Below are 14,169 nucleotides of genomic sequence, written 5' to 3'. Positions count from 1 at the left end.
TGATACTGGACTGAACCTCTGAACTTATAGTTGGGGGACTGAACCCCAACTAAATGTTATATTTTATAAGACTTGCATTGGTCATGGTGTCTGTTCACAGCAGTAAAACCCCAACTAAGACAGCACCATAGTAGTCTTTCCAGGAGGCCTTTGGTCAAAGATGCTTCTAACCCAGGTTTGATGTTCCATATTGTTCATCTTGTGGGAGGAGCTCCATCCTAGGTCTAAAAGGCCTGGAGGCCACCAAGAGCACAGACTCAGGGAAAAGACACCACCAGAAAGCACCTCATACACCATAATCTCAGCTTAGTAGACTTGAGCCAGGGATGTGTGTAGAAATGACCAAAGCACAGAGATGGCGGGTCTCCTCCCAAGAAGGTCTTCACTGGCCTAGCCCTGAAAGATGCTTAGATAATTGAGCTACCCAAGGATTCTGGTCATTAGTGTATATTCTCTGTAGGACAGTTCTTGAAGAAAATCAATGAGAAAGCTAACAAGAAATCTTGATAAATGGGTCTTACTACATCTTTCAGTTTAAGTTGGGTAATTATTCCATTAATAATTTGCTCAAGAAATGTTGTCATATACTAGACTTAGTACCTCCAGCTAGGTATAAAAGTGTCAAACAAATCAGACATGTCCCTGCCCATATGTAACTTAAAAACTGAGTTGATAAAACTCTATCCTTCAGCCTATACTGGATAAATCTTTTGTGAATAAAGCTTTATTGAAACACAATATGGCTGTATGTTTACCATTATATATGAGTGCTCTCAGGCTACAGTGACAATTTTGAAGAATCAAGTAGTTAAGTTACAACAGAGCCTCTGTAGCCGGCATGACCTTGATCATTTGCTGTCAGGACCTGTATGAAAGCAGTTTGTCAACCCAGTCCTAGTAGATGGTTGAACTAGTTCTATGTCGTGGCAATCCATTCATTTTTATAAAACTTTGTATTGATTCTTTGTGAATTTTACATCATTCACCCCAACCCCATTCATCTCCTGTCCCACCCCTGCCCTTGCAACCCACCCCCCAAATAATAGAAAAAAGAAAAAGAAACAAAAATCTTGCTGCAGTATATCACAGTGTGTCCCACAGTGTATCATTCTGTCTATACAGCTTTACTTGCAAATGTTCATTGTAATGCATTGGTCTGGCTCCAGGCCTCTGGCTTCTGCTACACTATCAATACTGGATCCTCATTGGGACTCCTCTCAGATATCCTGTTGCTGCCCTATGTCATGGGGATCCTGCAGTTTTGAATCTAGCCTCTTCACTCATGCCAGCAGTTCACTGGTGAGGTAGACATTGGGGCAGCCTACCTCAAAGCCCTGGATCTGGACCTAAGTGGTAGCTAAGTTGGGCAGCCTGCTAGCTCTCCCACACCCACACTACCAGAGCCAGCTTTGCCACTGTCCTGGGTAGCTCAGCCAATGTTACAGTCAGCAAGAGGCAGACAGCTCTCCTGCTTTCATGACTTTAGGGGTGGCTCAACCACACCCATGCCAACTCTCAAGGCAGATGAGGGACCAGGCTGGCTCATTCCCACTCCCACTAACAGAGCCAGCTCTACTTTGCTGCCCAGGCAAAGTACAGGGCCTGCTCTCTTGAGTGCTATAGCCAGTGAGAGGTAGAGGCAGCTCTGCACAGCCCTTGGACATCAACATGGTCCAAGGCAGTAGCCCAGACCAGGAGTGTCCACACAGCCTTTGGTGGTAACATGGGCCACAGACATTGACACAAACCCCTGCTGTTGCATGGTCATGAACCCACAGACGTGGCTCTCAGCAGCAGCATGGCCTGTAACTTCACCATGGCCTTAGGTAGCAGTGTAGGCTGCTCACATCAGGCTACTTCTTTCCACCCCTGAGTTCCTGGTTCCATCTCTCTTCATAATGCTCAAACTGTTCAGCTTCTCTTTCTCTCCCATCTGTATACCTCACACTTGCACACACAACAGGCAAGCCTCTGTGTGTCTTCCACCTCTAATCCTCTCGTGTTTAATAAACCGGGTTCACTTGGTTGTTATGCTGTACTGACTAGTTTTGTGTCAACTTGACACAGGCTGGAGTTATCACAGAGAAAGGAGCTTCAGTTGAAAAAATGCCTCCATGAGATCCAGATGTAATGCATTTTCTCAGTTAGTGATCAAGGGGGAGGGCCCCTTGTGGGTCGTACCATCCCTGGGCTGGTAGTCTTAGGTTGTATAAGAAACATGCTGAGCAAGCCAGGGGAAGCAAGCCAGTAAAGAATATCTCTCCATGGCCTCTGCATCAGCTCCTGCTTTTTGACCTGACCTGCTTGAATTCCAGTCCTGACTTCTTTGGTGATAAACAGCAGTATGGAAGTGTAAGCTGAATAAACCCTTTCCTCCCCAACTTGCTTCTCAGTCATGATGTTTTGTTCAGGAATAGAAACCCTGACTAAGTCATATGCAAAAGAGAAAAAAACATAACAAGAAACCAGAACACAAGCCAGGTCCCCTAAACATTTCTGGAATTTTGACATCCTGGCCAGGATAAAATGTCATAAAACCAAAGACATTTCCTGCTTCTAGACAAGACAGAGCTGCCTGCCAAGGGCAAGAAGCATTTTCCAGGTCCTGCCCTACACTGCTCAACAAGTTTCTTTGATTTTCATCACCTGCAAAAGCTAAGCAAGCCTTGTACCGCTGAATTGCATGCCCTGTCCAAAACAAAATCAACGTTGCTAAAGTTACCATTGGTCATTCGATTCCAACAAGGAAGTTAATGAAATGCTCAGGGCTAGTGCCATAGAATCAAACAGTGTTTCCTGAGTATCCTGGGGGCTTTACTTGGGTATCTGTGTCTTGGGTTAGCCTAGCAATGAGTGATGATAAATACAGATGAGACATGAGTTTATTACCGAGCCCTTTCTGATGATAGGAAATGAAGCCACATGTCACCAAATCTTGAGTTTGCACTGTACATGTAGGTTTGAGCTACCTAGTGCTAGAAGACAAACTTAGGTTAGTTAAGTGGTTTTCTAGTACTGTGAAGAGACACCATGACCACAGCAACTCTTACAAAGGAAAGCATTTGACTGGGAGCTTGCTTATAGTTTCAGAGGCTTAGTCCATTATCATCATGGCAGGGAGCATGGCAGCACACTTGTCCTGATCTGCAGGCAGAGACAGACAGACAGACAGACAGACTAGGTATGGCATGGGCTTTTAAAACCTCAAAGCCCACCCTAATGGCATGCTTCCACTTCCTCAGACAAGGCCACATCTCCTAATCCTTCTAACCTTTCAAAAAGTCCCACTCCCTGTTGACTAAACATTCAACTTTGTGAGCCCACGGGGGCCATTCTTACTCAAACACCACAACTGGCTTTCTTTTCCTTTCTGGATTCAGGCAGAACTTCATTCCATGAAATACATTCCGTGTTTTAGTGGTATGAAGAGAAGATGTTGATTTTATCAACTGAAAAATATCAGAAGCAAAAGAAGTTATTGGTCATTCAAGACAAGAACAGAAAAATAACTGACTGGTTGACAGGGCCTTACCTTCCATTACCCGTTACTGCAGCCATTACTGCAGCCGAGAGAATTTCATTATCATATCAATTGACACAGACTTGTCTGGAAAACTTGGCCTTTGCTTCTGTGACCCTAATTTCTTGGAAGGTCAGATAAACAGCTTAGTTTCATCTTTACTGTGAGTGATTTCATTTTATTTTAGGCTGATCTATATGACTATGTGTGATCTTAGAAAGAAGCAATGACCTGTAATTTTTACTTAACCACCATAGAAAAGCATTTGACTACAGTTACTGCAGAGGAAAAGAAAAGATTGCGCGCGCGTGTGTGTGTGTGTGTGTGTGTGTGTGTGGTGTGAGTGTATGTGTATTTACACATGTATGAGCATATGTGTATGCCGATATTGTACATGCACAAGCTTGTAATGTTGAATGTCTCCCTAGATGGTTCTTAAAATTGTATTTTGAGGCAAGGTCTCTCACTTGTCTATTCTGGGTAGTGCAGTCAGCCAGCTTGTTCCAGGGATGCCTTGGCTCTGCCACTGGACCACAAGCAGCCACCATGCCTGCCTGGCCTGCTGTGGATGCTGAGAACTGGATCCCTTGTCTCCACACTGGCAGGGAAAGCATCTAACTCAATGAATCATCTCTTCAGGCCCCAAGAAAAGCAACTTCTTTTTTTTTAAAGATGTATTTTATTTATTTTTTAAGATTTGTTTATTCTTTCTTTAAAGATTTATTTATTTATTTATTTTTATATATGTGAGTACACTGTTGTTGTTTTCAGACACACCAGAAGAGGGCATCAGATCCCATTAAGATGGTATGAGCCACCACGTGATTGCTAGGAATTGAACTCAGGACCTGTGGAAGAGCAGTCAGTGCTCTTAACCACTGAGCCATCTTTTCAGCACTATTTATTCTTATGTATATACCTGCATGCATACTTGAGTGTCAGAAGAGAGCATCAGCTCACACTATAGATGGTCATGAGGCACCATGTGGTTGTTGGGAATTGAACTTGGCACCTTTGGAAGAATAGCTAGTGCTCTTAATCACTGAGCCATCTCTCCAGCCCTTAATTTCATTTTTTTAATCACATGTGTGTATGCTTTTGCAAGAAAGCACATGACTGAAAGTGCCAATGAGAACCAGAACTGAGAACCAGACCCTCTGAAGCTGAAGTGACAGGCAGTGGTGAGCCGCCTGACTTTTGTGTTAGGAACCAAACTCTCACCCTGCGTAAGAGCAGAACATGTTCTCCACCACTGAGCTCTCTCTCTCTCCAGCGCAGAAACTCCTTAGAGAATCTGAAACATCCTTTCCTCTCCCCGCCCTTTTCTCCTCTCCTCTCCTTTTCTTCTTCCTCCACCTTCTCTCCTCTCTTCTTCTTCCTTTCTTCCTCCTCTTCTTCCTCCTCTTCTCCTTCCTCCTCCTCCTTCTCTTCCTCCCCTTCCTCCTCTTCTCTCCTCTACTCTCTTTCCTTTTATTTTCTGACAGAAAGTTTCTGAGGACCGTTGAATTGACTGTGCACATTCAGACTTCACAAGGGGTTAGGATCTGAAGCCACCTTGATGCATCCTCAGACCTCCATGGCCCCTTGTCAAGCTTCCCTCTCTGCCACCATGGTTTCTTCTCCCTTGCCTGTCTTCCTCCACATAAACCTGAATCATCTGGCTGTCAGCTATGGTCTACATGTTTCAAGAACTTGTAGTCACTTGAAAATCATTACAAAATCCCTTAGTAAACATTTTAATTATTACTTTATGTGTATGGGTGTTTTGCCTGCATGTATGTCTGTGCACCACCTATGAGCCTGGTGCCCAACAGGCCAGAGGAGGATGTTCGATTCCCTGTAACTGGAGTTGCAGATGGTAGTGAGCAACTTGAGGGTGCTGTGAATCTAACCCCGAGCCTCCAGAAGAGCAGCAATCTTAGCTGCTGAGCCATCTCTCCAGCCCACTTAGAACAAGTTCTTACTCTAGCTGGTGAAACTCTATGGATAGTTTAATACTTTAAACAGATCTAAGAACTTGGCCTTTTCTTGCCACCAATTTGGCAGACTAGATTCCCACAGTCTTTCGAATCTCTGTGGAGTTCTGGGACTAAATCTCACGCAGAAACATGAAAGCAAAATGCCATATGAGTCTTCTGGAACATTTCCTTGAGGGAAGACAAAATGATGTGCTAGCTGGTGTTTCTCCTTTCATGAGCATAGGACCATATCCAAGGAGCTTGGGTCACTGGTGATTATAGCCCTAACCAGCCCACATCCTGGCTTCCTTCATGCTAATTTATGCAAATATTTTGGAACTTTCTATTCCTTGCAACTGAGCCTATATCTAATGTTCTTGTTCTCACTAAAAAGCCCAGGACATGGGTGAGATGGCTGAGCTGATCCCCTGCAGGGATCCAGAAAGGGGCCTGGGCAGAGCCAGCTAAGCACTCAGAAGATGTACATGATGCCAGATAACCTGGGTCTGAGTGAAGAGAAATACTAAGGCCCATCACAAAACTGGGAGTGGGTTGATGCCATACAATATAAGCCAAGGTAAGTTCAATTCCAGGGTGAAGGCTGTGAGCAGCTGGCTCCGGGCCAGGTCATCAGGTGCCCTGAGCTGAGGAAGTCAATTGCTCCACTAACAATTGAGAAAGCCTCCGTTATATTTTTAAGGGATCTGGTTAACGTGTTCCCTTGGCTACTTAGGGCTGTGATTTATAGACAGCAAAGTCACTTAGGATAATAAAACCCCCAGGCCTGGCAGCAAACTGCTGAGATTTTTCAAGAAGAAAGATACCATTTAAACATCTCAATCTGCTTTTCTCCGGTGAGTGATATCCTGAGGAAAAAGGCTTCAAAAGTATCTCCATCCGTCACACATTCAAGAAGAAAGATGAGAGAGATCGAGGGAGGAAATACTAGAAAAGCTGTGTTCATTTCAAACCTTTGACATTAGCAGAGACTGTGGCAGGTTTGTAAGAACTACAACTCCCAGCAGGCAGGGCACTACTGTTCTCCGTTATTTCTAAACACTATTAATTGACTGAGAAAATTTGGCTTAAATATCAATTGGTGTTTGTGGCCAGCCTGGGCTGCTACAGACCCTGATTGTTTTTTTTTTTTTTGTTGTTTTTTATTTTTTTTCTTTGTTTTGTTTTGTTTTTTAAAAGGAAAGGCTGAGTATAGTGATACACGCCTTTAATCCCCATACTCAGGAAACAGAGAGACGGCAGAGGCACAGGCAGAGGCAGAAGCAGAGGCAGAGGACCTCTGTGAGTGCAAGGCCAGCTTGGTCTACATGGTAACATCCAGGACAACCAGAAGTACATAGTGAGCTTCTGTCCTGATAAAGAGGAGCGGGGAGGAGGAGGAGGAGGAAGAGGAGGAAAAGAAGAGAAAAGGGTTAGGGAGAGGAAAGGAGAAGGAAGGAAGGAAAGAAAAGGGAAAGAAGCAATGAGAAAGGGAAGGGGAAGCAGAAAGAGAGGGAGGAGAGAGAGAGAGAGCTCATCTGAATGCATCTATTCTGTAATAGGAATATGTGTCATTTTAAAATAGCTTATCTTCTATACATTACACCCAGCTGGGCTGTGGTCTTTCTGTTCAACATCTTTTCTTTCCAAGTGAATAAAATCCCAAACTCTCAATATAACCTTTGTCCACAGAAGCGCCATGCTGACAATGACAGTGTCTCAAAGTAGCTGTGTTCCCCAGGTCACAGCACAGCAGGCACACACTCAGCCACAAAGGCCCCACACTTGAAAGCAGGGATTTAAGAGAGAAATCAGTTGTCCTCTGTGTCTACAAAGCACAAAAAAAAATCATAAATGGTGTTCCAAATTTGGAAACAGAGAAGCAAAACGGGTGTCCCATTCTCAGACAGCAGCAATTTCCAGTAAAAATCTTACTTACATAAACGTGAAATCTTAGAAATAAAGACCAGTTATGGGTGGTTTATTTCATGTGCTAATTGCCTGGGTTACAAGCACCCAAATAGCTGGTCACATGTGGACATGGGTGTGGATATAGAAATGTCTCCAGAAGAGATGAGCCTCTGATTTAGTTCCCTCCTTCTACTGTGGGTTCTGCTGTGTGTCCTGGAAGATGAACTTAGGTTGTCAGGTGCTGGCCCCTGTCTGCTTCTCCCCCTCAGGGTAGCCAAGCCTGTGGTGCATCAGGCTGAACTGGAGGAAGAGAAGCTCAGAAGGACCTGGGTACGTGCAGGCAGGATCTTGATCAACTGCAAGTGTGCACAGAACACGCACATCCTGGAACAGCTTCAGAGAACTGGTTCAGTTGACTGGGGGGAACAAAGGCTATTTAAACCTTTGGGGGTGGGTAGGAGCTATAGGCATATGTTTATCATTGGTCAGGGCCAGGGTTCTGGAAATGCCTCATTTGCACAGAGAGGAATACGTGACCTTATAAGACAAAAGGAAGTTTACCAGGCTATGTGAACTCCTCTGGTGGGGCAAAGATGGGGGTGGGGATGGGGGCACAGGACTACATATGCCAGGACATGTAGGCCCAGGAATGGAGTGGGAGAGATCCTACTCCTGTCAGTCTCAGGATGAGATTTTCAGGGTTTGGACAGGCTTCGACTCCACTCTTGCTCCAGGCCTGCTCCTTCTGGTACCACGGTTCTCTGACCCGCAGTCAGGTTTGAGTGGCAAGTGCTTCTATCCACTGAGCTATTTTACTGACCAGAGATGATGAACTGACTCTGAAGACAGACTTCAGACTGAGATCTGAAATGTGGCAGGAGACAGCCAGTGCAGGCCTGAATGGATGGAAGGAAGGTGGGGTGGGGGTGGGGTGATGAATCTCTTCTCTGCCGGAACTGGGCTGTCTCCTGACCTTCACACCCAGACTGGAGCTGCCCTGGTTCTCAGGCCTGGACTGGACTGGAGCTGAACCACTTGCTTTCCTGGATGAAGGTGGAGAGTTCCATCATCTGCAAAATGGAGATTTTAGAGCCATCTGCTCAGCCTCCATGATCACATGATCTGTCATGGCCTCTTATGATAAATCTCTATAGAGCTACATGTTGGCTTTATTTCTTTGAAGAATGCTGACTAATATACCAGCCAAAAGAAAAGTGAGGGCTAGTTCTTTAGTGCTTGTGTGGGAGTCAGCCTGAATCCCTTGCATTTGGCAGGTACTCAAAGAAGGCAGAGGAGTTAGAAAGCTTTGGAATAGAAGAGGGGGAAGGCATCAGTAATGTGCTGATTGGAGACCTTCCACATGGGAAACGGCAAGCAGGCCCCCAAAGACAGACAGACATCCACAGTCACTGGATAGTGGTGCATATTTTGATTTCTTGGGTTGATCCAAATTTAGGAGGAGAGACAAAATTAAGGAAGATCTTGGTTATCAATCATGCTCTGAGCATTTTGTGTCAATCCTTACAGAAGTGATTGTTTCGGTTTCTGGATTGGCGCCATGCAAGTCTGACACACAGCAGGCTGCTTTCCTGTGCTGCATCTTGGGGGATGATTTCCTGGACAGAAGGCTGCAGGTCATGGCTCAGACCTCTATTGTCTTACGGGCGCAGGCTGTTGTCCATGTGTATAGTCTACCTCTCATCTTTCAGACAGGTGCTGTCTCTCAGCAGCTAACCTCCAGCTGTTGAGGTAATTTCCAGCATTTCTAGAGAGCCATTACAGGAGATAGCTAATTCTCAGAGGCCGCCTTCTCCAGAGTGCATAAGGATGAAGCCAGCACACTCTCCCAGCTCTGCAACATGGTGGCAAGGGAGAATGGGAAGGAAGGTAAGCTTGTAGCAGCAGCAGTAGCTCTAAGGGAAAGGCTCAGAGCCCTGTGGACAGCTGCTCTCAACACACACTAATGCTGCCGCACCTCCTCCTCCCTCACCCCTTGTCTTCGAGATTCTGCTGTAACAGAGCAAGGCTGAGCATCAGGATCCACCCCACCCCCACCCCTGCCCTTAACTCCCCATGTGATCTTAAGATGCAGCCCATAAGGGCAGCTCATGACCAACATGAATAATATCCTTTGAGAAATACCAAGGAAGCCTTCAGCAATTAGTGACAATGAAATCGGGGCAGGTAGCCAGGACGCCTCTGATCTTTCTGTCCAGTGTGGAGCTTTAGAGATATAAAATGGGTGTGAAACTGAACCAGAATGGCAAACAGGGAGAGGTCATGGAGTGTGGGAGACTCGAGATGCAAAATGCAGAGACTGGGCATCCACATGGTGCAAGAACTGGGTGAGGAGACATTTAAAGCACATTCCAGCCACATGGGGTCCCAGCACTGAGGGGCTGTAGACCCAGGTCCCCACCCCTACCCAAGGTGCTGTTTACAGTCGACACCTGATGGCAAAGTGGAAGTCAGTTTTCTCCATTGGTGTGGCACTCCACATATCAACCACACTCCACGGCATGCCCAGGTGTACACAACGAATTCCGTAGTTCGAGTTTTGCTTGGGTTACTTTTTTTTTTAATGGGGTTTTTGGTTTTGTCCATTTATTTTAGGTTTTTTGGTTTTGGGTTTTTTTTGTCTTGTTGGGGGTTTGGGGGGGTTACACTTTTTTCATTTTTGAATTCTTGTAGGTGTTTTAGGTTTTTTTGAGAGAGACCATAAAGGTGTGGGGATAAGGAAGTGAGGAGAGTCCAGGTTGCCTAGGAGAGGGGGAAGCGTGAGAAAGTACATTGTATGAAAAGTGTGACTTGCCCCGTGAGGGACAAGACTCCCGCTGTATCAAGTGACACCCTTTATTTTTATTTGTAACCATTAAAAAGATTACCTTGTCATGTTAAGATGCCAGTTTTTCATGCTACATTTCCCATGCAGTGCACATGTTCTTGATGTAAACACAGGCATTTCTTGTCTACTTTAAATAGAGTTCAGAATAGTTGAACTTTGGCCATAGGAACTCTAGTCTCCACACTAAAAAGAAAAAGAAGGAAGAGAACGAGAAAGAGGAGGAGGAGGAGGGGAGGAGAAGGAAGAGAAGAGAAGAGAAGAGAAGAGAAGAGAAGAGAAGAGAAGAGAAGAGAAGAGAAGAGAAGAGAAGAGAAGAGATCACACACACACCACACACTTCCTTATTTTATTTTATTTCTTGTCATTTCTAAATTTTCAGATGCTCTGGTTTGTGATATTGATACAACATCGCCCCCTGGTGAAAAGTAATAGAAATGAGACTGCTTGATTTAACGAGAATTTTTGTAGCCCATAAAACACTGTTTGGTCTGAAACCCCAGCTCAGTGCTCTCTTCAAACAAAATCACACACAAAACCTCAACAAAAATGCAAAAACAAGCTTCTTGCCCATGAGTTTTAAAATATTTTTTAAAGATTTATTTTATTCCTCTGTGTGTGTGTGTGTGTGTGTGTACCTACAAAAGCCAGAAGAGGATGTTGGAAACCCTGAAGCTGTAGTTATAGGAGGTTGTAGGCACTTCGTGGGCACTAGGAAACAAACTCTTGTCTGCTGGAAGAGCAACAAGCAATCTTAATTGTTGAGCCATCTCTCCAGCCCTGTCCCTATACTTAGGGCCAATCGTAAAACTCCTAGGAGGTTCAAAACAGACTTTATTATTCAACAACAAAAAAAAAAAAGTACTTCTCTCCAAAAGTTAATGACATCCCTGCTCCAGGATTGTTTACTTCAATGAACAATCTTCTCCCAGGCCAAAAACCCTCCCGAGGATCTACAATGAACTGGGGAGGTTAAAGGTTCTGAGTAGACTGAAGTTAGGGAGCCAGTTTAAATTATTCAACTCGGCAATTCTCAAACTTACATTACCACAGACACATTCCCTTTCCCCCCAATACTTGCGACATGAACACTTTGTGTCGTATGTCATTTAAAAAATGATTGTTCCGTCTCCATTAGCAAATTAGCTCCTTGGTCCCATAGACGATTCAGTCTCCAGCATTGCTCATTCACTGCGCAGTCAGCAGCTCTTGATCATTTGTGGTAATGAAGTATGCAGCCTCCATGAGTGCTACGGTAAATCCCCCCTGGCAGCTTGACAAGATAGGGGATTGCTTAAGACAGACGTAAAGCCCGCCCTTTGGGTGGGGCTGAAGGTGTTTCTAGATATGGATGACCTAATCGATGACTCAATCCACGGACAGATTTGAGAATTAAAGGAACTGTTGGGAGATGGTTGAGGTATAGAAGGAAAGTTAGGACGGGGAGTAGACAACTGGGAATGAGTGCTTAGACACTGTCACCCCATCCGCCCTGCTACCTGTTCACACTGCTTTCTTGCAGATGTGAGTTGAACAGCTCTGTTCTACAAGGCCCTCCCTGGCGCTATGGGCTGCAGCTATGAGCAATGCTTTAGGTTGTTTCTGTTAGGTGTTTGGTCCCAGAAACAACAAAACAGACACAAAGTTGCTCCAAAACTGGCATAGCCTTGTAGGCAACTCCACCTCTGTCAGCTACCATGAATACCAGCTGGCATGAGGAAGCTGCTGCTGCCTACGTTCGGTTAAATACAGGGGGTCCACACTGTGTGGTCCCATCTAGTGGGATGATAACTTCCTCTGTTGGCTCTATGACCTGAGAGGATCATGCACAGCTCTAGGGCTGACAGGGAGCCAAGTATATTTCTCACACATTAATCTTCTCTTATGTGCTTACGTGCTTCTGAGCCAAAAATACAAACTCCCTATCACTTTCATCATTCATATAAATTAGCATTCGATCCTCCCCCAAATCTACCCTATAGAACAAGTATTTTTAAATAGCACATATTTTGATAAAAACTGAGCTCTGTGTTCTGTGTCATTACTGACAAGCTTTCTAAGTCTACTGATACTCATTGCAAAGAAGGTCAGACTCAACTTTCAAGCAGTGTGAAAGTTACGAGACCCGGTTATGGACCTTAAGTTGTGCTTTGACCCATATCATCTGGATTACTTGGTGTCAGCTACAGCTTCGACAAGGAAGCAGGGGTCCTAAGGGTATGGATACACTCCATCACCAGCCTGGTGGCTTCCAGAGCAGAGCCCCAGTGCACAGAGATGCCCCCACTCCCGTGGCCGTAGTTGTGGACCACAGGCAGCGTCTGTTGCCCCCGGACTAGGATCTCCTTCTGCAGCCGCACACCTGGCCTGCTGGGCCTCAGCCCCACTTTCTCTTTTACGTCGTAGGCTCTGTGGAGGGAAGGCTCGAGAGCGCAGCATCGAGAAAAAATCTCTCTGCTAAGTTCTGCATCTGGGGATAGATTCCAGTCTCCTTTCTGTCTAGTTCCTCCCAGGGTTACATAGGACATACCGGGGTAAACATAAGTCAGCCCGCCCCCATCTCGGATGAAATGCTTCACCCAGGGGGCCCGTGCCTGGAGCACCTGGCCCCTTACCGGGGAAATCATGGGGTCACCTACAAGTCGCCGGCTTCCCAGGCCTGAGCAATTGACCACGATATCAAAAGATGGCTGCAGCTCCCACAGGTCTTCTATTCTCCTGGTAAGTAGCAGACCTCCACTCCCCTTTATCCTGGGAAAGAGAGACTGGGGTGAGCCTTGGTAGCCACCACTCACCCACTTCCCAGAAATGAAGGGCAACTGGAACAACAGGCTTTCGGGAGCTTTGAAGGTTCACCCACATCGCATCACAGTCTAGCTCTGTGCTTGGCCAGTAGAGACTCCTGTGGTTAATCTTTGGAAATCCAAACCAAAGAAAATCACATCTTGTTCCTCTAACATTCCATAGAGTTCCTTTATCTAGATGCAAAACAAATACCAAATTGAGCTGTGCTTTAAACACCCAAGCACTCCTTGCTCAGATTGCTCCTGCTCCTGCTCCTGCTCCTGCTCCTGCTCCTGCTCCTGCTCCTGCTCCTGCTCCTGCTCCTGGTCCTGGTCCTGATCCTGATCCTGATCCTGATCCTGATCCTGATCCTGATCCTGATCCTGATCCTGATCCTGATCCTGATCCTGCTGTGTCATAGGCTATTAATTCTTGCATGTGCCTTGGGATTTGTCAGCTCTCTCTAGTAGATGGTTGCTCCGTGTTCCCTCTCTGTCTCTATCTCTCTCTGTCACACACACAAACACCTGCTCACTCACAGGTAGGAGGGATGTTTTTACAAAAGGAACAATACAGAGAACTGATGGAATAAATGGCCGCTTATTATTGGACCAAATGAGAAGGAATGGCTTAGCCAAGCCTCATAATCATAGTTGAATTGTAAGCTAATACACACAGAGTAAAACCTCACCACAGGGGCCATTTCTAAGTAGCTCAGTAGCCCTAAGCTCATTTGTGTCATTGTATGACCCTTACCACCACCCATCCCAGAGACTTTTCTTATTGAATAGAGAAATTCTGTAGCCATTAAAAAAAAAAAATAACCCCAGTAATCTTGTCATCATAATCTTAATCCCCTGTAATCCTATAATCTTATTCCTGGGTTACTTATAGGATACAGGAGATTTAATATAAGAGACTCTTGGCAGTACTGTTCAACAGATGCAGGTTGGCCATCTAGAAGCAAAACATTGCTAAGAGGAACAAAATCTAATAAGACACAGTGCTCTTTCTCAGGGGCCAGAGAAAGAACTGGGAAAGAGTGTAGCTAGCTGAAAGAATGAAGTATTAACATACAGATATGTGCATACATACACACACACATGTGCATGCACTCACATACAGATATGTGCATACATACACACACATGTGCATGC

At 45.3% G+C, this 14,169-nt stretch overlaps 1 protein-coding gene across 4 annotated transcripts in view; it reads right to left on the bottom strand.

The window, feature by feature from the left end:
* Nucleotides 1–14,169, bottom strand: part of Ddo (D-aspartate oxidase) — a 46,323-nt gene that overhangs the window by 15,602 nt on the left and 16,552 nt on the right. Inside the window, exon 5 of one of the 4 annotated variants that reach the window (XM_021174971.2) lies at nucleotides 10,569–12,979. The exons of 2 other annotated variants lie outside the window; for them this stretch is intronic. In XM_021174971.2, the coding sequence (XP_021030630.1) occupies nucleotides 12,412–12,979 (568 nt within the window). In that variant the 3' untranslated portion in view covers nucleotides 10,569–12,411. Of the gene's footprint in view, nucleotides 1–10,568; nucleotides 12,980–14,169 lie in introns of those variants that run through there. One more of the 4 variants, XM_029482515.1, reaches the window with a different exon arrangement.

Source organism: Mus caroli, chromosome 10 (assembly GCF_900094665.2).
Source record: "Mus caroli chromosome 10, CAROLI_EIJ_v1.1, whole genome shotgun sequence".
Classification (NCBI taxonomy): domain Eukaryota; kingdom Metazoa; phylum Chordata; class Mammalia; order Rodentia; family Muridae; genus Mus; species Mus caroli.
Note: the sequence above shows the minus strand (reverse complement) of the source record. Positions and strands in the feature narration are given on the sequence as shown.